Source organism: Halichoeres trimaculatus, unplaced genomic scaffold (genome assembly GCF_033239565.1).
Source record: "Halichoeres trimaculatus isolate MK-OKI-2021-1 unplaced genomic scaffold, fHalTri1.1 fHalTri1_scaffold_4, whole genome shotgun sequence".
In the NCBI taxonomy this organism is placed as follows: Eukaryota; Metazoa; Chordata; class Actinopteri; order Labriformes; family Labridae; genus Halichoeres; species Halichoeres trimaculatus.
The window spans coordinates 11,981,699-12,005,784 of record NW_027437182.1 but is presented as its reverse complement, the minus strand read 5'-3'; the positions used below and the strand labels follow the sequence as shown (position 1 = coordinate 12,005,784).

The 24,086-nt window shown below is 38.1% G+C and overlaps 3 protein-coding genes across 4 annotated transcripts in view; 1 reads left to right on the top strand and 2 right to left on the bottom strand.

Moving 5' to 3' along the window:
* Positions 1 to 3,659: 3,659 nt before the first annotated feature.
* On the bottom strand, positions 3,660 to 9,924 carry mob3a (MOB kinase activator 3A). 2 transcript variants are annotated; one of them, XM_074668239.1, is made up of 4 exons: positions 9,694 to 9,924; positions 7,223 to 7,695; positions 5,697 to 5,899; positions 3,660 to 3,995 (listed from the first exon to the last, which is right to left on the bottom strand). In XM_074668239.1, exons 2-4 carry the CDS (start codon positions 7,638 to 7,640, stop codon positions 3,966 to 3,968), a joined length of 651 nt encoding a protein of 216 aa, XP_074524340.1. In that variant the 5' UTR covers positions 7,641 to 7,695; positions 9,694 to 9,924; the 3' UTR covers positions 3,660 to 3,965. The 2 variants fall into 2 exon arrangements, with proteins under 2 accessions (XP_074524340.1, XP_074524339.1); XM_074668238.1 differs by having other exon boundaries at positions 3,661 to 3,995; positions 7,223 to 7,785.
* A 2,124-nt stretch (positions 9,925 to 12,048) lies between these two features.
* On the bottom strand, positions 12,049 to 23,581 carry zap70 (zeta chain of T cell receptor associated protein kinase 70). Its single transcript, XM_074668211.1, has 13 exons — positions 23,535 to 23,581; positions 18,151 to 18,597; positions 16,738 to 16,898; positions 16,507 to 16,645; positions 15,520 to 15,601; positions 15,363 to 15,385; positions 15,246 to 15,279; positions 14,594 to 14,753; positions 14,292 to 14,498; positions 13,716 to 13,908; positions 12,928 to 13,068; positions 12,724 to 12,836; positions 12,049 to 12,535 (listed from the first exon to the last, which is right to left on the bottom strand). The coding sequence occupies exons 2-13, from the start codon at positions 18,553 to 18,555 to the stop codon at positions 12,418 to 12,420; spliced, it is 1,776 nt and encodes a 591-aa protein (XP_074524312.1). The 5' UTR covers positions 18,556 to 18,597; positions 23,535 to 23,581; the 3' UTR covers positions 12,049 to 12,417.
* The window catches only part of adamts10 (ADAM metallopeptidase with thrombospondin type 1 motif, 10), a 61,982-nt gene continuing 53,914 nt past the window's right edge, over positions 16,019 to 24,086 (top strand). Inside the window, exons 1-2 of the mRNA XM_074668210.1 lie at positions 16,019 to 16,159; positions 18,098 to 18,163. The gene's annotated coding sequence lies outside the window, so the exon portion shown is untranslated. The remainder of the gene's footprint in view (positions 16,160 to 18,097; positions 18,164 to 24,086) is intronic.

Genomic DNA, 24,086 nt, shown 5'->3' with positions numbered 1-24,086 from the left:
AAAACAGGCTGAGGTTACATTTGCTTTGGCCACCCATTGGAAACTTTACTGGAAGTTTTGCGTTTCTTTTTCCTTCTTTGGGCCTCTAAAATCATGATATCCTTTCAACTCTGCAAAATTGCACGGGCCGACTGACTCACAGGCCGCAAAACCGTTAAGGGTGTGTGCTCATGCCAACATTTGCTGACTCACATTATCTCCCAAACCCTTTTGTCTACGTGTAAATAATCACACTGTGCCTTCAAAACAACAGACACACACACTGCTGTGTATTCAAACTCTGACAAAGCTGGATGAGCTTCAATCTGATTGGCCACAGCCTGAAACTCTTCCCCTTGTTCTTGGCTGCCCTCCAGTACTTTCCTTCGTGTAAGCCTTCAGGGCTGCTTGGTACATTCCACAAGAGAAAAACAGAGCGGAGGGAGGGAGGGTGGAAGAGTGAGAGGCAGACGCTGCTCGTCTCACACGCATAACAGCAGCAGCACATGGTGCCAGAGTACAGTGGAAGGTTTGCAGGAAGTGACTCTGCTGGGAGGAGGTGCCGAGGAGGGACAATCCTGTAAGAGGATCAGGTTGCAGTAGGCAATGAGGTCATTTGACTGGTTGATGTTTTTGGGGCAGAAAGTTACATCATGCTGGTTTATTCCATTCTGTATCAACATACCAAATTTTAATGCTGAATAAAGGATGGAGACTTTATATCTCAGCTGAAAATATGTGATTACAAATACAGTTAACAGGACTGACAGGACATTTATAATTCAAATAGTCATCATTATATAATGAGAGTACAGGAGAGGCAAATAGCCATTACATATCAGTATTCCTTTATATGTCTGATATCTACATTGCTTCTCTTACGTTGTATATGCTTCTTTTTTTCTATTTGTCTATTTACAGACACATTCTACAGGCATATACCAAGAAAACAAACCTGTCATCACATTTGCCTCTGTTGATTTTGTATTTTTGTCCAAAAATATTTTTTTAAATTGCTTTAGTGATATCAATTCTCAACATCTTCATTGAGGAATAATGTACCTCTATGATCTTTACGTTTATCTGTTTCTCTTAAAAATAAGACACCCTTATTTGGGATCTAGTAATGGTTTGAAATCAATGCGTTGATCATGTACATGATCCAAAAACACATTATATAAGAAGGGTAACAGATTGTTTTAGTAGTAGTTTGCCAAACAGTGAGCTCACATTAATCTGTTTGTTTAGCATCAGATGTAATTGGTTACATAACTTTGTCTCTAACAGTCAGAGCATCTCTGTATGTTGTAATACCACTGAACTCTCATTAGTTTAAAAACAGTGAATACGACCACATTTAGCAGCCTATGGAGTAAAGTCTGCTGAAGAAGTAAGGACAAAGTTTATTCACTACAGACTTTACATAATGTAATCTGTGTATTACCTTGAAAATACTTGGGACAAAAGTTAACTGTTCAAGATTTAACTCTAAGAAACTGTAGATCGTCGATAGGCACAGACTAATATGAGGTAAAATTTCTTTAGTATTATGTAGCCACTTGCTGAATGTTTCTGAAGGATGCAGGTTGAAAAACCTTTTGAGTTGAATTAGGGTGTAAATTGAGTGTTTACAAAACTTTTTGATTTGATCTTAAGCTTTCTTCATATCATACTGTTTAAAAAGCTTCTCTGTAATGGCTGTGGGAGATCTCTGGGTGTAAGAAGAGAAGATTTTGTTCAAAAATAAATATGATTGGAAAAAAACTTAAATGTGCTAAACTGTAAGCTGTACACCTGGGTATGGCCCACCCTGAGGCGGCCCTTTGTGGTGAACAGCTATCCACACAATGACATGCATGAAAATACAAAAAAGCTACCTATACCTAGCCATTAGATTTATTATATAAACATGCTGAGAAGTATTTATTCAAAAAAATATATATAAACTAGAGAATACATCATCAAAACACAGCAAAAATACGAAACCCCTGTGAGAGGCAGCAAGACAGCAGGCCCCAGCCCCCTCTGCAGCACCCAGGACCAGGTGCTTTAAATTGTCATTCAGCTTCACAAAGAAGAGTAGAAAGACAATTTTCTCTTATTTAACCCTGGAAGTTATAAAGCCACACAAAAAAGGCCGGTCTGAAAAATGACGTCGACCTTGAGTTACTTCACAGGTAGTTAAACAAAACTAATGGTCTGCCTCAGGGATCCATTTTGGGCCACTTGTAAAGCAGGCGTAATTACCTTCATTGTGTGCTTCAGGTGTGACCTGATGACTCAGTGACTTACGTTTGAAACACAACTGAGTTACCTCACAGGCACATTGAATTCATGATTAAAGCTACTGGGAGGAACCTTCTGTCTGCGTTGGACTTTCTGAAAACAACTAAAAAAATCCTTGTGCTTAATTTTAAAGTTGCACTAACTGTGAATATTGCAGAAAGCCGGTATCATCAGTGTGCTTGTCTCACAGCTCCCTGATCACAGCAGCAACATAATCATAAAAGTGAAAGAGTAGTCTTGTGGGGGGTCTTGTTTGCTTTTCTACATCATGAAGAGTCTGTTAATTAAGTGGCTAAAAAGCTCCTTACATGTAATTTAAGTCTAATGCAGCCTATTCACTTTCCTACAATAAAGCCTCCTGCTGCAAAATAAATAAAACAAAATTTCTCTCTGCAAAATGTACTTTTTTGGTCTGGAATGGTCTTTGAAATGAGTTTAAATAATTGTGTTTGTTGTGTGGGAGATTGCTGCACATTAGTCACATAATCAGACTATTATGACTGATAACTGCCTCAAAATCTGACCAACGGTGTTTTTCTCAAGCCCATTCATGACCGCTGTTGACCCAACCACACAAAGCCAGGCAGATTGCATACAAACCTCTCTCTGTATTCATCACAGAACAGTCTGGCCTGTTTCTTATATAACCAGCTTATTCGAATCATTAACCCGCATCAAGTCTAGAAAGGCCCTACTCCCTCTCTTCATCACTTCTATAACTGGGACAGTGGACAGATTGCAGCAGAGCTGCTGAACTCCAGTTCACTGTTCTCCAGCACTGATGGGTTTTGGTGTGTGGTGCCACCTGGTGGACGGTTTTGTACATGCTCTTTTGAACAGGTGCCACCACCTCAGACCCGTCATGTGCAGTGCGAGTCTCGTGTGACCTTCATCTGCCAAGAGTATGTGCAACAAACACCTGCGGGACTGACATCTGAGAACCTGCCGGATGGCTCAGGACCCAACGTGTGCGATGACACAAACCTGATAATGTCTGACTCCACAGCATGCCCCTGACTGGATTCAGTACATTTCTAGGTGTGCTTCCAAATTGTGAATGAATGCCACCTAGTACTATCAAAATCACCATAGATGGTCTTCGAAGCTCAAAAACTATGCTACAGCACAAAAATAGCTATTTTTAATGTGATTTCCAGACTTCTGAACTTAAGAAATAGACTTGTTTGTAGAAGTAATATTCCACTTTAAAAACCAACAAATTAAGCAGGATGCTGCTCAGATCTATTACCTTTAAAGAGGACATCTAAATGGCGCCGGTTTATTGTAAATAATGAACACAAAAGATTGAGTTAGGATTAGAAGAATCATTTTATTGTAACAACATAGAGGATTTTATAGACATACAGTAGGAAATCGTACTAATTTTAGATCATTTTAGAAAGAAAGTCAGAAGCTTCCAGGAATGATTGAGATTCAAATAAAATAGAAAAACATCAACACAAACATAGACCTCTTAATACTGTGCTCTGATAAAAGGTTTGAAAATTTCTTTAAAAGGAACAGAAAGCCTCATATAACAAGGTTCTTGCTTAAAACCTACAGTATGTGGCTAAAATAGATTACAGTACTTAAATATAAAAATAGACTCTTTCTGGAATTTGTTCTTTTCGTCCTCTGCTTCAGTCGTCTAGTTGGACGGATGTGTTGGTCCGGCGTGTGTCAACAGGTTCAGTGCTCCCTCAGTGACACATCCGAGAGGTCATCTCTTTCTGCAGATACACACGCACACACAAAAACAGTACAGTGTGTTAGAGCATGGAAAAGAAATACTAGAGCTGCTCACAGTGTCCACTATTTTAGGATATGGGAAACTGTTTCTTCAAGTGTGTCCATGGGTTACTATTTGAGAAACAGTGATAAAAGAAACAGTGCAAATTAACCCTGAAACATTTACAGGAGTAAAACAAATTTCTAAAGACAATGGGCTACAGGATAAAGGCTTCCATAAAGACAGAACAGACTGAACAGACTATAACTAGATGAAACAAAAGTTCAGGAAACAAACCGAAAATAGGAGCAGCATAATGTTCACTGAATCAGCATTGTTAGCAAAGTTTTAAAATGAAAATCTTGTACATGTGCATTAACATGTTGCTTATTAAATTAGTTATATGTCATAAAAGTGAAAATACTCTTCCACTGTAAAACCTCTGTTGGTAGCCTTGGAATTAGACATGCAAAGGAGTGCATTTTTCCTTTTTTTCTCTTTACCTTTGCAGAGTCAAACAAATTTACATCTGGCCTAGCTGAGGACAGGTCATGCAGAAATGTTGTCCCCTTCAGGGCATGCTTCACCACAGTCAAGGCATTTTTTAAAAACAACTAAATTGCCCTTTGCTGATGATAACATTTCTACAAATAACTCAATTTTTAAGCATGCAGTGTAGTCTTGCGGCATGCCTCTATTTGACACATTTGCCCACCAACCTATCTGTAAGTAATATGATGACAGGTCCTGGAGTGAGACTCTTGTGAATCTGTTGATCAGTGTTGATTCCATATCAACACTGCTCAACAATCACTTCTTATCATGAAACTCTCCCATTTTACTAACTGTATTAGCTTGACTGCAGGGTATAGCATCTTAAATACACAGTGTGACAACAAGAGGGTGCTAAAGCTTTTCCATTGCAACACAACTACAAATGAAAACACAACTTTTACTGATAACATACTTTTACTGGTTTTTGATCACTGAAATCTAAGAACCACACTACAAATGTCTTATCTGTCAGAGACTTATCACTTTTTCATAATGCACTTCATGAAGCACTAGTGTAGTAAATATGTATTAATGATGCAGTTATAGTGTTATAAAAATGTATTTATAATATATTAGTAATACAGTAATGTTTTAAAAGTGTGATATTAATATTAAAATTCAATAAATATTTATTTATAAAAGTCATAATACAGTAATAGTGTAGTAGTTATAAGTAGTACTGTATTATAATACAGTAACGAAGCAGTATTATTGTGCAGTCAGCACGCAGTAAGGATGTTTAAAGTTATGGTCATTACGCTGTAATAATGGAGTCACACTGTAGTTATTATGCAGTAATAATGAAGTCATAACATGACAGTGATGCATTAATAATGTAGCAATAATATAGTTAAAATGGAGTCATAATGCAATACTAATGCGGTAATAATGCAGTTTTAATAAAGTAATAATGGAGTCAAAATGCAGTAATGATGTAGAAAAACTGTTGTTATAACGTAGTCATAATGCAGTTATAACTAAATAACATGGTGCCATATTCTGGGGTTTTATAAACAGCCAAGTTTTAAACTGTTAGATATATCAGACTGTTATATTGTTATCCGTGTTTGGTATTGCCATTTTCTTCAGAAATGATCTGCCACAAAAATATTTTGGTATATATCTCATGTCCCCTTCTCTAACTCACCAGGGGCTCCAGCTCTTTGTGGTCCGTCAGGTTGAACTCAGTGACAAAGTAATAGAAATGCTTGTAGCAGGTATTGACATGAGCCTCGGCCCCCATCTGGCTCACACGGTCAAAGTGGTGAATGTAGACGTGGACAAACACCCGGAACAGACGCGACAAAATCTTCTTAGCCACCTGCATGAAGGTCTTAGGGAAGGGAGTACCTGGGAGTCAAACAGATGGAGACAGAAGAGCAGCACAGTCAGTTAGTCAGTCCAGCATGACGTTTTTCTGTTTGCAGGAGAATGCATTCAAATGTGTTTAATTAAGTTGCCATGGGACATTTTAATCAACCTTTAATAGTTAAACTGTTTTTGTCCTCAGGCTGGGTACAAGCACAATTAGGGAATCCGCCTCACTTCTTCTGTGATGGAAAATCCACACAACTTTGTCTGAGGGATAAACCTCAGCTCCGACTGCGTGATTTATCCAGTATGTCGTTTTGCTTTGACTAATTCAATGATATTTCAGGAATCTGTTCCAGGGGACAGACGCGTCAGAGGTCGTTTCTATTCTTAGCAGGCTGTGCATTGTGTGACCCATTTTTAAATCCATTGCTTGGATGTTTCTGTAGTTAGTCAGATGGCCATCCACGGCACGGGGGGATGCACGCAGAGATAAAGGAAAACCCAGAATGCTGCAGCAGCAGACGATAAGCTGAGTGTTTGAAATGTGCAACACTGCAGATAATGTCATAAATGTGGCCTCGCAGATTGAATCATTAAATCCTCTTTTAGATTATCTCTCTTTTTTTTTTTGTAAACAGTGACCTCAGATATGAGATGCCTTCACTCTGCAGGAAATGATCTAGATCTAATCTTGATTTGCCTTTGTGTTCATTATATGTTAATCATTAAAGAGGCTTTTTCAAATCTTTCATGTGACCTCAACAGTTCAGTGAAAGAACAATTAATTATTGAGGTCAATTATTGCATAAACATAATGAATATTTTCATATTACAGCAGCTTTTCTCAGGCTTTGTGACTTGTGAACTCTTAGCCATCAACCTACCTATTTAATAAATGTAGATTTAGAAAAAAAAAAGTGGTAAATAAAACTGTAAGAAATTCAGTGATCAGAGCACCTTGGCTGGAGAACTGTCTTTATTATGTGACTGAATATTATTGTATTACGTCACTGGAGGGTTGAATGTTGTTCAGAGAAGAACAATCAATTGCAATCTGGGACTGGCACCAATGATTATGTAATGATGCTCATGGAGCAGAAAATGAGTTGAAATATGTAATGACAATAAGAGTAATGACGTTAAAGGTATGTGATTACAGTCTGTGAATGGGCGGTGGCTTGAGATTTCTCAGCATGACTCAGGGATTGGAAACAACCCAGAAGATCCTGTACACAGGATGCTCAGCAAAAAGGTTTTTTTTAACCTGGAAGAAAATGTCTGAATCTAATTCTTGGCAAGAGCAGAGATTCTGAGAAACCAAAGTCTTCACACACCATCTGTAGCTACTCTAACACTTACCAACATTGGTGGGGAAGATGTTCTCGTTGTTGATTTGTACCTCGATCCAGTCCATGAGCAGACTCATGTATTTGGGGGCTGACAGCGCTGTCGGTCTCTTGTACTTGTGCTCGTCTTGCCAGCGATACTCGTACTTGGGCCCCCCTGACATGACAGGGCAGGTCTGATCGGTGCAGGAGTCACTGATGGTGCCGTAGATGAGGTTGATGCGGTTGAAGAAGTCGACCACGTGTACGGCTACCCAGTCGTTGAGGTCCTCGCCATGGGGCAGCTGCACAGCCTGCTTCAGGTCCAGCCCTGCGTTCAGAGATGCCTGGGCCTTCTTATGCAGCTCGAAACGCTGTGTCCCTGGCTCAAACTTGCGCTTTGGCCGGAATGTCCTGTCTTTGTTGAAGACTTGTTTCAGGCCCAAGGACATGGTTGCATGTGGTGGTCGCAGGCGATTCGGTTGATTGCTTCAGGTGACTTATTTACTGTTTAAAGGGAAGCAGTCAAAAGGTTGTATCAACAACCCGCACACAGTCTGTTATGATTTGGTCTTTCTTTCAGCTCTGCCTGTGATGCTACGTGTGATAAAAGGAAGAACAAGAAAAACAAAAAAGTCTGGTTAACAGATCATATTACTTTTCACTGAAATTCAGATTTTCTTTTCTTTTGTGAAACAATAATTCAAAATATCTTTCTTAAAAAATAAAATATGCATTTCAAAACTGTCAGGACACTGTGTTAAGTAATGGATAATGCATAGTTTGTGGACAGTTACAAGATATAGAACCCGGACAGGGTGAGAAAAGGAGCTGATGTGAAGCTCAAAATCACTTTCAAAAACCAGGCTGTGAACTCAGATAATTGCAGGTTAAAAATAAACTTAAATGCAGCCATCCAGGCACTTTCTGTTTCAAGAATGACCTTGCATTTTTTGGCAAGGTAATGCCACACAACATTCTACATGTGTTAAGACATAGCTTTATAGTAGAAGAGTGGCTTGCACATAGTCCCTGACTTGTCTCTTATTCAAAACAGTTGACATGTCATGAAACAAAACATAGGGGGACCCTGAAGCCTTTGGCAGCAGAAACCAAATATTGGATAGGCATGAGACAACAACAATAACAACAACAATAATAAATGTTGTGATTGCACTAATTTGAGTTAATGAGACTTGAATATTTGTTTTTATCAACATTTTACACAGCATTCCCACTTTTTTTGGAATTAAGGTTGTACAATCAGAGGCTTTGTGCAGAACAGTTCTTTTTTAAAATTTCTTTTCAAACTTTTATCTAATGATTTAAATTAAATATATGACCTGTCAAAAGAAATAGATTAATCTTCAAAAGAGCAGATTATCTCAGCTACTTACTAGCTTGTGGTGGGTTATCAAGATTTTAAAAAGTGTCAGAACAGCTATTACTATGTCATCATTATTTGGAAATGATAACAATTGGGTGGTTTAATCAATATGCACAGATGCTAAAATGTACCCAGTTCACTGTAATGTGAAAGACACAGAAAATGTGAACACTTTATTCTCAAAATGATTACATTAATGTTACACCAGCTGGCTATTACACTGCCCTATTAATTGTAAAAGCTATGATACTAGTTAACTTCTCACTTCCTCAAGTCATCTGCTCAGCTAGTCCCTTATTAAACATGTAATGCGTGAGAGTTGTCTGGGAAATGACACAATAGCATTTGTGTCCCAGTTTCTGTTTTATCTTGGGCTTCAAGTTGCATTCAAAGATGTAGGAAAGTGCGAACCCCTCACTAACCTCCTGAAGAAAATTAGGTCTTAGGACTCATCTTTAACATTTTGGTGGCACATTGAATGGAAATAATGCTAAAGCAGGCATACATCATCAAGTTTACTCTGGTACTTAGGTTTGCTTGTATGTTAAAGTAAAGTGAGGAGGCCTCATTCAGCTTTTGTATCAACATCTCGGCTAAAAGACGTGTCTGAACAGTGACAGCAGGGGGGAGGTGAAGTTACATTAAAGATGAAACATCGCCTTAAAGTGAACATGACTCATTTCCTATTTCAAGCACTAATTCGCTGCGAGACCAAGAATCTGCGGAATGACAATAAAACACAGTCAACCCGAGTGTAACATGCATAACGCGACATCGTGTATACATACAGACCTCTATTTCAAATACCAGTACCGTTTTCAGGTAAATTTACGCAGACTTTATGTCGTTTTAAGCCCACTTTTTCAAGATAAAAGCTAGAGATTAAACAGCAGGGCACATGACAAGTTTATTCGTGACGTGACGAGTTAAGTCGGTCGGACTTGTTGCTTTCTGAAACAGCTGAACAGAACAGTTAAGACATTGTAATATCACCTTATTCATGCTCAATACACACAAATACTTCTTTGAAACCGTCTAAAAGCAGTCATTTTCTCTGACGGACGATCAAACGGTGACGAAATCGCACAGTTGAGAGACACTTTCCGACCCCAACTTACTTGTTCCGCCTTCCTGTTCCGTCAGTTTCCTTCGATCTTTAATCGATGATTATCAGCTTAGTGATCGATACCTTCACATCGACGACATACAGAGCCTACATAATGTACTCATAGTTCAAAACATGCTGTAGAATTACTATTAATTCAATAAACATGTCACGTTAATGTATAAACTGGCGTCTGACTCCTCCCTGCGAAACGAAAAGTACACCAGCATCAGGCTAGAGATGATACTAGTAACTTCCGGTACGAATTTTCAAAATAATGTATTACTTTGAACAAATTTAAGGTCATTTGAAAATGAAAATAACTTCTTCACTTTAAACGGAACGATAAAAAAAATACCATTTATCTCTGCGTGACATTATAGGTAGCTAAGGGGCGAAGAGAAAAAGCTTTCTAACCACAAGGGGCCAAGGATGCCACAAACACCATTGCCCCTTTAATACAGTATTTTCTGTATAATTTTGACCAAGATTCTCACCATTATGATTGAATCAATCAGTGTGGTTCACCTGAAAAGATTCTGTAATTATGGTCTTTTTTAAAATCCCAACCCTTTCCTAAATATGTCTTGCGGGGTTTTTTTGTCTTCAATCCAAGTATCTAGATTATAATGTTAGAACTGCATACAGGATGAGCCAAATATGACCTCAGGAAGAATGGAGTACTATCCAATGTGAAGTCATATTTTTAGAGCTCCTCCATGTGGCTTGCTGCATTAAAGGCCCTCGAAGAGACTCCCTGATGTTTACACATCTTCCAAACTTGAAAATTCAATCACAGACATCAGACTGTACAAATGGATATGCCATCATTTCAGTTGCTGCTGCTTGCTCTAAACTTCACTAAATTTGCCAGTTGTCTGGTATTATTTTACTTATAGAACCATAACCTCCCAAAATGAATAAATAAATAGATAAAAATTGACACTTGTGCTTCTGTTTCATCCATAGAGTGTGTAATTAATGGACGTAGTCTGCAATGTCGCCTGTCCATTTCTGAAATCGGCTGGTGCGGCCATGTTGGAAGTGGGGCAGGGTTTGAGTTTCCACACTGACAGCTATAGGGCCCTCCTCAGTCACATGAGTTGAGCTGTGCTTCTGATTGGGTGAGCTCAGGATTTCAGTATCTTCTCAACTTCCGAGTAAAAAAAAAAAATCCTGTACAGTGCGTGCCAGTAACGAAAATAATAATTCATATGGAAGACTTGTTTTGTTCTAGAATAGAATAGAATAGAATAGAATAGAATAGAATAGAATAGAACTTTATTAATGTTATTATTATTATTCAAAGGTAGTAAATTTGTTAATTTCCGCTGTGTAAATGGCTTTTTTGGCTTGGTGTGGATGTGACTTCCAGTACTTCTGGAGCCAGCCTCACACTAGAAACAGGAGATTTTAGCACTTCAGCACTGTCTCGTATTTCTAGACCAGAGGTTGCCGCTTGCTTTCACTTGATTTAACTGAGTACTGCTTACAATTGCTAAACACATTATAGAAAGAAAACAGGTCTTCAATCTTTAACAAGTTGCGTAATTCATTCATCGTGCTTACAGTATTCAAGAAACCTTTATATCACTGCCTATGAGTAGAAAATGAAATGTAGTCATGGTGCCAAAGTCTTTGAGTTTTGTCTTTATGGTTTATTATGCTTATATGCTCGGGTGTTTTTTTTTCCTAATGTCACACTGTGCGCCCCTACAGGAGCCTGGTCTAGTATTTTTGCTTTCCCCTTAAGGACCAATAATGTGTTTCTGATTCTGAAATTCTCACAAAAAAAAAAAAAAAAAAACCTGGTCGCTCTTATTTTGAAAAGCAATTAGCAGTTTCCGGCCAGTGTAGCCGGGGAGCTCAGAAATGTTGCCTGTGATACAGACTGTGCTAAGTGACCAGACTGGCTGACCGCATTTATTTTATAATACCGGGTGTCATAATAAACCAACTTACATCATGTTTGGATTACTGACAGTGAAACCAGACATAATACTCAGATTCAAACATTAAGAGTTTTTAAACTTTAAAGATGAGAACAGTCTTTTAACAAGCTGCATTTCAACACCCACTTTAAAGTACTTTAATTTACAGTAGACTACTAATAATTCATTAACTTATTGCTATAAAAACAAAACTAAACTAATAAAAGCAAAACCAAAAAACATTTTAAAAAATCTTTTCAGACAATTAGAAAACTGCCAATATTTAACTGAAGGCTTTTAGGGAATGAACATCTGTGAGATTGTGTGCGATTAGTAAATATAGTGATAGGGGTAAAGGAACGCTGAATTATAACAATTGCTGAAGAACAGAATATAAGAACACAATTTTATCACTTTTTCTTTTATACATAGTTTGACACAAAGAGAAACAAAGAACTACTACAATGTTTTGGTATGTACAATGAAATATCAACTTGCTCATACTCACGTTGTATTCCCAAATTCCTGAATACAAAATAACATTTCTTATCAATGTAAAGACGTCATCAACGTCGACATTCAAACCTCGACTGACAGACACAGACCCTCCTCACATGGCCAACACACTGAAGTCTAATTTACAAATGCACATTTATTGTCTCTGAGGCCTGCTCAGCTGTATTGGTTCTGTAGCTGAAGCTGGTCAGTTTGCAGCATTCATAAAAAGCTCTTTGTTTTGGTTGTTTAATGGGGGCTTGAAAGGATGCTTTGTGCAGCACTGGGACAGAAAGTGCCTTGTTTTCTGTCTATTTAACGGGCTTAGCAGCGGCCGCAGCTTCCTCAGCCTTGGCCTTGTTGGATAGAGAGTAATGGTAAGACCTCATGGACTCCTCGACCTTCTTGAAGTCAGGACGATCCTCATATCTGATGAGAGAGGAGGGGAGGGGAGTCAAATCAGCTGCAGTTATGGAGGGCACTTGACTATTTTTGCACATCGCCACTGATCTGTGACATTACACTCAGGGGGACAGCTTAGCACGTGCCCTTCACATTAATCTCTCGCCCTAAATATGCCACTGTGTTTGAATTTTACATGACAAACAGTTTCTTACTTGTACGTCCAGCATTCCATCATCAATGTATACATCTTTTCCGGACATGCTGGTGGACACTCCAGTCGGTTCCCTTCATCAATATAGCGTGTGACATCTGTTCCTTTCATTTTCTACATAACCAGGTCAGACATAGAGCTGTGTTAAATTTTCACATTGGGGGTCAACCCTGAAGATATGGAGCTGTGCAGAAGTGTTTAGTACCTTGTAAGGCTTCCCTCCATAAGAAAAGGCCTCCCACATGGTGACCCCAAAACTCCACACGTCACTTTTACTGGAGAATTTGTAGAATTTGATGCATTCTGGAGCGTACCACTTCAACGGCCATTTACCTGAAGAACGAGCCTGCACAAAACAGAGGTGATGATAACAACACTCAGTTCTTTACGTCTTTGGTCTCCAGCTATTTAAGTGCGTTTCTCCTCTGTTTTCTTTCCATTTTTTTTTTTATTATTATCTTAATTTATTTTCTCAAGCATCACATTTTCAAAAGTCATTTTGTGGAGGAAATTTAGAGATAAGTTCACTCACTGTGAAGTATATTAATAATAAAATAATAAAATAAAATAATAATAATAATAATAATAATAATAATAATAATAATAATAATAATAATAATAATTATTATTATTATTATTATTATTATTATTATTATTATTATTATTTTTATTATTATTATTATTATTAAATAAATAAATCCTGGATGGGTGAATTATACTTTTTTTTTTAAACGTAGGGCCATATGTACGTATGATGGCCAGTAAACAAAAATAAAAGCAATCAGAGGAGTGTTAAATTGCAGAGCAGGTGATACCTTCAGTCATAATCTGTGCAGGATGAGAGCAACAATTCTCTGGAAAGCAATCTGTATAAGGCACACTGTCTATTTGCACAAAATAAAATACCTATGATCCCATCGCCCCATCTATCTTCTCTGCATATTTGTAACTCTGGGAAATACATGCTGTATGTCTGCCTTGGTATTTACCTACCTTGTAATAGTTGTCATCTGCTCCCAGCGCCTTGGAGAGCCCAAAGTCACTGATCTTGGCAAACTTTTGGCTGACCAGCAGGACATTACGAGCTGCTAAGTCTCTGTGCACAAAGTTCTTCTCTTCAAGGTACTTCATCCCCAGTGAGACTTGGTGCATCAGTTCAACAATGTTCTCCACTGTTACAGTGTTCCTGTAGAGAAAATGTATTGACTCAAACTTGTCTTTAATTTGGGATTTTTACCGCACTGAAAAAGCCCAAGTTTTCATTTTTTTCAAATGATAACTTAATCTTATATCTAGATACTATCTCTCTCTCTCTCTCTCTCTCTCTCTCTCTCTCTCTCTCTCTCTCTCTCTCTCTCTCTCTATATATATATATATATATATATATATATATATATATATATATATATATATATATATATATATATATATATATATGAATCTAGAGTTCTACACCTGACAGATTCCAGACTTCATTTCCTGCGATAAAAGCTAATAAGTCAGAAACACTTTGTAAAATGATTTAATTTGATGACAAATTGATTTAAGGTTTTCTGTTATCAAACTTACTTATTGGTGGAGAGAAACTTGTGGAGAGGTCCAGCAGAAGCCATCTCCATGACCAGCATCAGGCTTTCAGCGTTACATAGACCCAGCATGCGGACGATGTAAGGGTTATCCAGCTGGTGCATGATCTCTGCCTCCCTCATCATCTCCTCCTTCACCAGGTTCTCATTTTCACTCTTTAGCACTTTAATAGCGACATCTACCTGGCCCCTGAGAGGAAATAAACAAACCTTTAGGTTTAAACTCTTTGTTTTTCAGAAGGAAAGAACAGTCAATTGTTGGTTTTATAATGTTTCAGTCCTCACGATTCAGTCTTGAACACTCCTTTCTTCACACAGCCAAAGTTCCCTGAGCCAAGCTCCACCTCATCAATCAGCAGCTGACTTCTCTTGATGTTAAACTTCCTCACTTCATTGGGGTTGTGATATGGGTTGAATCCATCGCAGTCCATTGGCAGAGCTAGAGCTAGAAACACAGAGTACAAATCGATTTCTAAATATGTTGGTATGATTTATTGAGTGAAAACAATGAATTTAAGTGAGAACTTAGGAAGAAGACAACATCACATAAAAGTAAGTACATAACGGTGAGTTTTAAGTAGAGAAGCACAGACTACTTAAATTTTAAGCATCAACTGTGGAATAATCAGGAGACGCCCACATGAGGATCTAAGGCTGTGGGCCTGCTCATACGGTGTCAGTAGCTTTGATATTTAGCTTAGAGCCAGGCCCATGAATGCTTTAAAAATTAAAGTTACACTAACAGTGCAAAATCAATTATAGATTTATCAGGAGGAAAAAAAAAAAGATGAAAATAAAATAAAATAAAAATTAGGGTAACTTCATGTCATCTGTTAAAAACAAAAAGAATCGGTACTTTTAAAACCAATAAGAGTGCAGATATAAAGGAGCCAGAATTGTGGAGTTGCCTGAGATAGTTGCACTTCATAGGACTGACCTTTAGGTGGCGGTGAGTATCCATTTTGCCGCCTCTGGAATAGTTACACAAAAGAAGAATCTCTCAGACAGGAAAATAGAAGAAGTTAAAATGCAGCAGGAATAGGATGATACTCACTGTGGCAGGAGGAGCAGGCTTCTCTGAGAGATTCGGGCAAAAAAAGAGATTTAGGTACAAATTAGAGTGTGGCATCACAAGGGATATAAACTAGAGACCCAATGCAGAAGTTTCATAATGTTTAAATGTCTTATAACGTAAACAGGGTGTCCAGTACTTTCATCAGGCTTGCCGTTGAGACAGGCCTCTCCAAGGACAGTCACCAAACCATCAGCTTTCATCCTGAGGTACTCAACCAGCTACAGAGGGCAGGAGAAACAGTGAGCGTTAGAGCAGGAGAAAACAAGGAAAGTAAGTCAAGTCCCATTCACCTTAAGTATCTAATGATAGGTGCTCCTCTTATGATACTTAAGTTGTGTAACTTATGTGTTTGTGTTAAGCCTTTCTTGCATTGTAATCTATTATTCAGTTATCATTTCTTGTCACTGAGAATTGTCATTATTTTCTCCTATGTTCTTGAGCTTCTTGTGTGTGTGTGTGTGTGTGTGTGTGTGTGTGTGTGTGTGTGTGTGTGTGTGTGTGCGTGTGTGTGTGTGTGTGTGTGTGTGTGTGAACATGTGTTTATAGTGCTTCCTGTTTTATTTTGAAGTTCTTACTCCTTATATTTCATGTCTTATTCAACTTTCTGACTTCACTGTGTGTTTCCTCCACTTTGATTGCACCTCATAAGCTTCACCTGTTGCTCGTTAACAAGTGTCACGCCATCTGTAAATCTTGTAGTTCTTGTGTGCGTGCTTTGGTTTGCTTGTGGTTTCTGCTGGACTTATTTGGATTCAGTGTCCTTGGCCTTTTTCAAAGTAAGTTTTGTTGCCTTTTTAACTTTTTAAACTTTTGTTAATAACTCCTCACGTCTGCTTGTTGGTCCTCCTTTCCTTGCCACCCAAAGTAACACTTTTTCAACCCGCTCTGCGTCATCTGAAGCTTGTTGTACCATTTTGTATTTTATTATGTTGCATTTGATATGCCTTTTGTCTTACATTCAGTTATATGAATCTAGAGTTCTATACCTGACAGATTCCAGTCTTCATTTTCTGCAATAAAAGCTAATAAGTCAGAAATTCCCACTCCCTGCTTCCAACTGTACATCCCCACATCCAAGATTCCCTGACTGATAAATGTTACTTATGGTCAAGGTTCCTCCTACCTGCCAGATTGTGTCAAACTTGGTCCCCTCTGGCATGAAGTACTTCCCTGATTTGTCTTGAAGGATCTGATAGTGGTACACAGTTTTCCCGTACATCATGGAGAGAGCAAAAGTACCAGACACCTCTTTGTCTCTTATTCTGAGGAAAAAAGAGCATAAAAACAGCGTGTTTAAGATGTGGGACCAGGTGAAGAAGAAATGGATAAGAAAATTCCAGGTTTGGTGACTCACAGAAACTTGCCGTCTGGTTGTACTCCAGAGTAAAGTCTCCTCTCTCCCTCCTGGCGGTTGATTTTACCGTGATACCAGCCCATTTTCTCGTGCGCTGTAGTGGCGATCAGTTTTTCCAGCTGAGGAGCCTGACTGATGATGGCCTGCTCCATGGCCTCGCCCTGAGCAGAGAAGAGACATGTATAATATGCACAGTTACACTAATGATGAGACCCTCTGATGAATACAGCATACCTTTAAATTTGTGCTCTGTTTTCAAAATCCTTTTAAGTCTCTTTGGTGGTTAAAAAAAAAAAACTAAAACCAAAATCAGGTGGATATCACTGATACTATCAAGCGTTGAAATTTGAAAACATTATCGCAGTTTTAATACTTAAGGCACACGCTTTTCTATCAGTAATTATATTTTTGATGTAATTGAAGCATTCTCATCAAAACCATAGTCCTAACAGTCAAAGTTTAATTACAGATTTTTACAATGACAGTAACAAAACAACTCATCTGTTTCCTCTCTTTTTATTTGACCAGAGACTGCCTGGAGCGCCACAGTGTTTTATTATGATGTCCAAGCTCATTAAACCATTTACTTATTTAATCTTGGGATGTTTCAAAGAACATTATTTTGTAATTATTTTAACAAGTGTTTCAATTTGGTCAGAGAAGTCTAAAAGTAAAAACACAAAAAAGACAGTCAAATTGAAGACAGACCTGCTCAGTGTGGCTAACACTAGCAGAGCTAGCACCAGTAGCCTTTTGTCCTTACAACAGGTAAATATCTCTCACCTGCCGAGTGGTTATTTTCTAATTTATCCAAACGAATAACGTAAAACTTATCTACATTTTCTGGATCAAAATACTGCCAAACCACACTGCACAAAGATACCAACAGTTTCCATCCATGTGGTGGAGTGTTAAGCATTATGGTAGTAGTGACAAACAAGTGTGCCTATGCTACAGTTCAGATGCAATGTATGACCAGACATATACATCTCTAGCTGTAGACTTTTAAGTAGGGCTGGTCCTTTTTTTTCTTCAGCTTTGTTTTTTTTTTTCTTTGAACAGTGTTCTCCTATGTTGTACTTCCAAAGAATAGCAAACTAAAAACAGTAGCAAGAAATGTTGGTTCCTGATCGAAGCTATTTGATATGTAGTAAAACCACTTTAACTTTTTAAAGATCTAGAAGCCTATTATTAAAGTGTGACATGTCTTTAGCCCATAAATAAACAGTGTGTTTTGTGTAAAATCTGTTCGACTTTCTTTAATAAAGTCACAATATGACAAGGGAAGGCTTCTTGAGTAAATATAACCAATTTTATAAAACCCTCTGTTACTTAAGTACCTTCTTTTTTACTTTTACAGATCATGAGTTGAAGAAGCTGAAGTAACTAATCCTCAGGAGCAGCCATTCTCACCTCCAGATTCCAGGTCTGTTTCACGTACTCCCTCAGCATGTTTTCTCTGAGGTTGTCAAACACACCAGGCTTTATCGGCGTGTCTGGGGATCGCAGACATGGCTTCCTCAGAACACACACCAGCCCGTCAGGGTCTTTGCTGTAAAACTCACAGAGCTCTGCTGGCCCACAGTGAGGCTTCCCTCCTGCGATGCAGTACGTCCCGTTGAGCTGCTTCTCTATGGGGTAATGGTGGAACTCCAGGTTCCACACAACGGACAGGACGTAGCCTCCCAGACTGCGCAGACACTGCCGCAGTAAGAAAAGGCCGTCATCCATCCCAGCCAGCTTCAGATGCTGCTCGGCATCCGAGCGACTGATGCTGCCGTAGTAAAATGGCAGCTCGATAGCCGGGTCAGTGGACATGATGAGACCAGGGAGAGGGGAGCTGGAGTTTTGCTTCTAGCCCTGAATGTTGAGAGAAGAAAGACAGAATGGAAACCTTCATTAAAAATCAGGATACATTTTTCATGAATTTGCAAATTTAACCCAGTCTTTGACCTCTGACCTTCCAGTATTTATAACCCCAGGCCTCAAATCTCTGCTCGATGTCATCTCATTTATCATAGATAATACCAAAAAACATAGTTTCACTACAGACAACAAAACTATCTTTGCCTCTCCAACAGGTAAAGAACTGACCACCCTAAGAACCTTACCTTAGACAAAGTTTGTAGTTTCTATGAGCAAGGTTCTTCTGCTTTACACAGGCAAGCTGTAACATGCTTTTTGCCTAGATGAGATATTCAGCGAGAAGCACCCACACTTTGTCTTCATGATGTTTGCAGATTATGACTGGAGACAACAAAGCCACAACAGGAAGTCACAATCCGCCCTCACAGCCTCCTTTCTCCAGCTTCTTGCTCTTCCGTTGAACAGGTGCTGCTTTTTACTTCTAGATAATTCCTTCTACAAGAGGAATTCAAGTTTTCACATTTTCCTTTGCTTGAGAAGAAAACTTTACAAGGGGAATTAACTGGACAATTTGGTTGAAACAACTCTTGTAAGGGTTTTGAAGTTACAAAAAGTGTTTGAACTGAATTAAAGATGCTAGGTGAGATTAAAATCAGCAGATTTTGGTTTTCGCATGAAACGGTTATGTGACGACTGATGGAAAATATTTGTAGGAGTTCAGAACAAAGATTAAAAGTGATCATACACGTCGGCCTGTAATTAAAACACTAAAACATGCAGAACATGGATATAAATTCAAAGAAAAACTTTTAAATGACAATCTTAAATTTGTCTTCCTGTGAGGTTTTAGTCTCCTTCAGTTTCCTTTCTCAGAGGGACACGCTGACTTTCATTTGATTCATTCTGACTGAACCTGAACAGTTGAGGCCCAAAGAGATTAAGTTTTGCTACAGGTAGACAAACTTCAGAGACAGAGTGTGAAAACCTCAGCTTCCTGGCTACATAACTACATCTCAGCCCACATCCACAGTGGACAACGGAGCAGAAACACACAGCTGCCACATAAAATAAAAAGAGTCCACCGCGGTCTTTCCCCCCTCGAACCAAAACTCAGACCCTACGGAGAAACCCTTATCCAACAAGTAGCAACAAGCTAAAACTCAGATAGAAAAATAAATGAAGACTTAAATGACATTAAAGTTACAGAAATGTTGATGAGTTTATGAGTGTTTTTTAATTAAAACAAAACTCATAAATTGGCACCACATCTCTTGAATGTGCATTAAAATGTGGTGCTACATTGAAATGTTGGATGCTAACACTAAATAAAGTTTCAAAATCTGAGGCGTGATGATGTCCCATAAAGAGACTGCAGGCTGCTCCAGACGGCGTAATCAAAATGTCATACATGAACACAGTGAGAGGGACACTAGATTAGACCAATTTGTGACATCACTGAGTGCGATTTTTTTTTATTCTTCATTTCCTAACATTCTGATTCAAGGTTCAAAACATCCGCAACATTTTCCTACTTTTATCTTGAAACTTTACAGAAAAAGAGATTTCAGGAGACCTAGTCAATCAGAGGAAAGTGGGCCCACTGGAGGGGAGCTCTTAAAGAGACAGTAGCTATTTTCAAAGACATATGCACAAAAAGCTCTAAGTCAGTTGTAGCTATGCAAGAGTGGTATCTAGGGGACAGGATGAAGCCTGAAAATATGTATAATAGCCCCTCTTTAAAACGCATATAATGTGTTAGCACTGTTTTGATTAAATGTCTGTGCTGTCTTTAAAAGTCAAACTCACTATGAGTGACTGTTGAAAGTGGAAAAAATGATCCGTTACTTGTACTACAATCCTTTTGTCTGACACCTAACCCCTCTTGATGGTTTTGGACTATAAAAAATATATTCTTTTTTGTAGGTCATAAAGGGTCATCACTTCAAGTTTAGACAGAAATTCATCAAAGGAGCTTTATTTCAAATTAAATCCTCTCTTATAGACTTGTGCATGTGACTATTTGTGTATGACAGTATTACTATCTTAACCTGATAAACATGGCTTGACCAATTACTGACTGTTTTCAATCATACACTGATACCAATCCTGACACAGCAGAAAATGTCTGAATGCATTTGAACGTTTCTTCTTTGTAGGGAACTCAGTCTAAATCTGTGAGTTTTAAATTTTAAATCAGTCAAACAAGCAAACTGTGGAGTTCTTGGAAAACATTCCACCTTTCAATGAACTGATGAATCATTCCAGGTTTAAGAGACCATCTGCTTCAGTTAAAAGACTTTAAAGAGATGTAATTAATTCCCTCTTTAACGTGTTTTGTCTCCAGTTCCAGTTCCCTGTGGGCACTACTGATTGTTTTCCAACAAGACATAAAACTTTAAATGTAGACAGCAGCCAAGTCTTTGCTCAGCCTGTGTTCTTGTTAAAATATGATTTTTATTGCTTTCTCTTTTAACTTTGTAATTACAGACCACAAAAAAGAAGCTTAGGAGGACAGAAATAGCTGAATGGGGTAAATAATCAGGCTGTGCTTCTGCGCTTTTTACCAAATGAGGTATTGCAGCGTAAGCAGATAGCGGAACAATCCTGTGAGTCACTCTGAAGGCAGGGGTGAACATGACTGACGAAGGCCGACAGCAACCAGCCTGACTGGTTTCCCCAACAAAGAAAAACATCATGCAAGGTTATTTGAAATGAAGTTACGCATAACTCTCTTAGGAAATATAGTTATAAAATTCTGACTGTTATCTACTTTGTTATTTTGAAGAGACGCTGACTGGAGAACAGTGTTGATGAGGTTTTGTCGATTATGAAGAAGGGAGTGACACCAAAGACAAAAGCTGATAAAAAATCTTTCAAATGTTTAAATAAGTTGAGTTACAACAAAAGCTTAATCACATATCTGGTTTAGCAGCACAAAAGGTGGTGAAGTAAAGTGAAGCGCAAACCAGCAAACAGTCACTAGCCTTCTGGAAACTTTGTACATCAAATCAATCGACCACAAATGCGAACGTCATGAACGTGTGAGTGCTCACACGTTCAGAACCACAATGCTAACATGATGTTTTTATCATGATATATTTAGTGCTTTAATCTCAATCTCTTGCAGATGTGTAACAGTATTATTAGCACCTATAAGCATTAAATAAGGCAGCCCTAATGGAAAAATTGTGAGCTTCACCCGGTTTGATCATATGTGTTAATTTCTAGCATTTGTTAGCGTCACAGGAATCTTTAGGGAAAGTTTTGACATTTCCTGCGGGTTTTGTGAATATGTGTTTCCCAAAACTACTATCAATCTGTCCTGTCAAATATCAGTAGTGAAAGGAAAAAAAACCCTGCTGGTTGCCTCAGTGGAAAAATTATCCCCAAAGAGTTCGGGGTTCATTCTTCTATGTCAAATTGTTCAGAGAATTTCATGGGGATAATATGCAAAAAGAAAAGCAGCCGAATTCAAAGAAGTCAATTTTGTAAAAATGGACTCGTTAAACTACTCCCCTTGTCTTACAAAAATGTCAAACAGCAATGCTTCACCTTAGCATATTTGGCTTTTTCCCTTAGTGTCACTCTGTTAGACTGAACGAAAGTCTCGTAAGATCTGAAAGGTTTTGAAGGTGTTGGATCTCTGTGGGTTATGTTGCACTTGTGTCTAAAAAGTAAAAGACTTTCTAAACCGTCAGAAACACTTGCAAAAAGATGTAATTTGTGTAATCATAGAATCACACAAATTATTAACCACCTTTTAAGAAAAAAACAACAAAAAGCACAACATATGAATTACGTCAATGCCTATTTAACAAAATCCAAACATCTTAAAGGCTTTCCTACAGATCAACACAGGGTCAGTGACTCCACTTGCTTCTTTAACTGACGAACATCTTGTTTTCTGTAGATTAAGAGGCTCAAATTAAATAAAGAACATTCCAGTGATAAGTGCTCAGCCACTACAGTCATTTCAGGTCATGATTATTTCTGTTATTCTGTCAGGAAGTCGGCTCGGGATGATGTTTGTCGAAGAATTCCTCTTTACATGCATCAACATTTGAGATCATATCTGCATCCAACAATAGAAATTGTGTCTCTTCACATTAAAACATTAAATGACTTCTCTGCGAACCAGATCAGGAGCAGAAATATCCCAAACCAAAGAATAATTTCCAGCTTCAATGGAAACAATTGACATTTGACTAAACAGTGAGGCTGTTTGTCTTTGCTATGATTTACATTGTGTTTTTTTCCAAAACAGAATGAGCCTATCAAGATTTTAATCCACGCTCACAGAATGAAGTTAAATGCCACTTTTGTAATCACAATAATGTTCTGGATGAAACAAAGAAAACAAAAGCAGTATTAAGCTGTTTCTACCTGCTCTGAAAAGTTAGTGAGGCTCTGCTACAATGAAGCCTTTTTGTGTCAGCTGGCCCAATCTGGACCTAAATATAATCTTCAAATTGCCTGTAAACATTTTAGAAACCACACTTTGGAGATAAAATCCTATTTCTGCTGCCCAGGCTGATATCGTCTGACAATGGAACATTTTACAGATACGCTTCGGCCCAGGACCAAAAATACCTCCAGTAATTTCAGGAAAATCGATAAAAACACACACGCTCAGACCTCTTTTTTTATGCTCAAGAACAACCCATTTTTGGTTTTCTATTCCAAGGCACAATAAAAACAGCTATTTATATTTTTGCACATGTAATCTCTACTTTTGTGACCCAGACCAGAGCAGCTATGCTTCAGCCAAACTTTGGTTCACACACACACATTCACATTCATTCCATTTTAAGACTCAACAGCAGCTCCAGAAATACCAAACCCCCTGAATAACAATGTGTTTTTACTTTAATTTAAACAATGAGAAATAATGAACACCATGCTGAGAAGACAGAACAACAGAATCTACTTACGTTTCCTCGTGGAGTAGAGCTGTGCCGTTTCCTCAGACACAAAGATGTATCTGCTGATCTGACAGTGGTGTAAGGTGCACAAGAACAAGTGGGAGTAACATGCTCTCATACACAAAGGCTAATGCACAGCTCACAACTTATCGAAGCTTGTTATGTATCAAGCTCTTTTTTGGGGCTCTAAAAGTCAAAATTGTCTACAGCTATTAAAGACTGTGGTACAGGTTTTTCAAACGCAGCCCTCCACTAGAAAAAAAACAAAACAAAACATAGTGGTTAAATTAAAACCACAAACTCTGCTACGACCAAAACACCTGAACGTAAGAATTTTTAACTTTATATTCAACACAAAGAACCATCTGTCACCTAAATTGACTTTGTGCTAAGTATTTCAATTAATAAGTTAAAAATATAAAGAGCTTGAAAAATGTGATTGTTGCATCAGACTTCTCAGGGTTTACTTCTCTCTAATGGTGAGACAAAAGACAGAGAGACTATTTGCATGACTTTTTTTTTGGTTGCAACATAAGTGACAACTTTTCTTCTTTATGGATA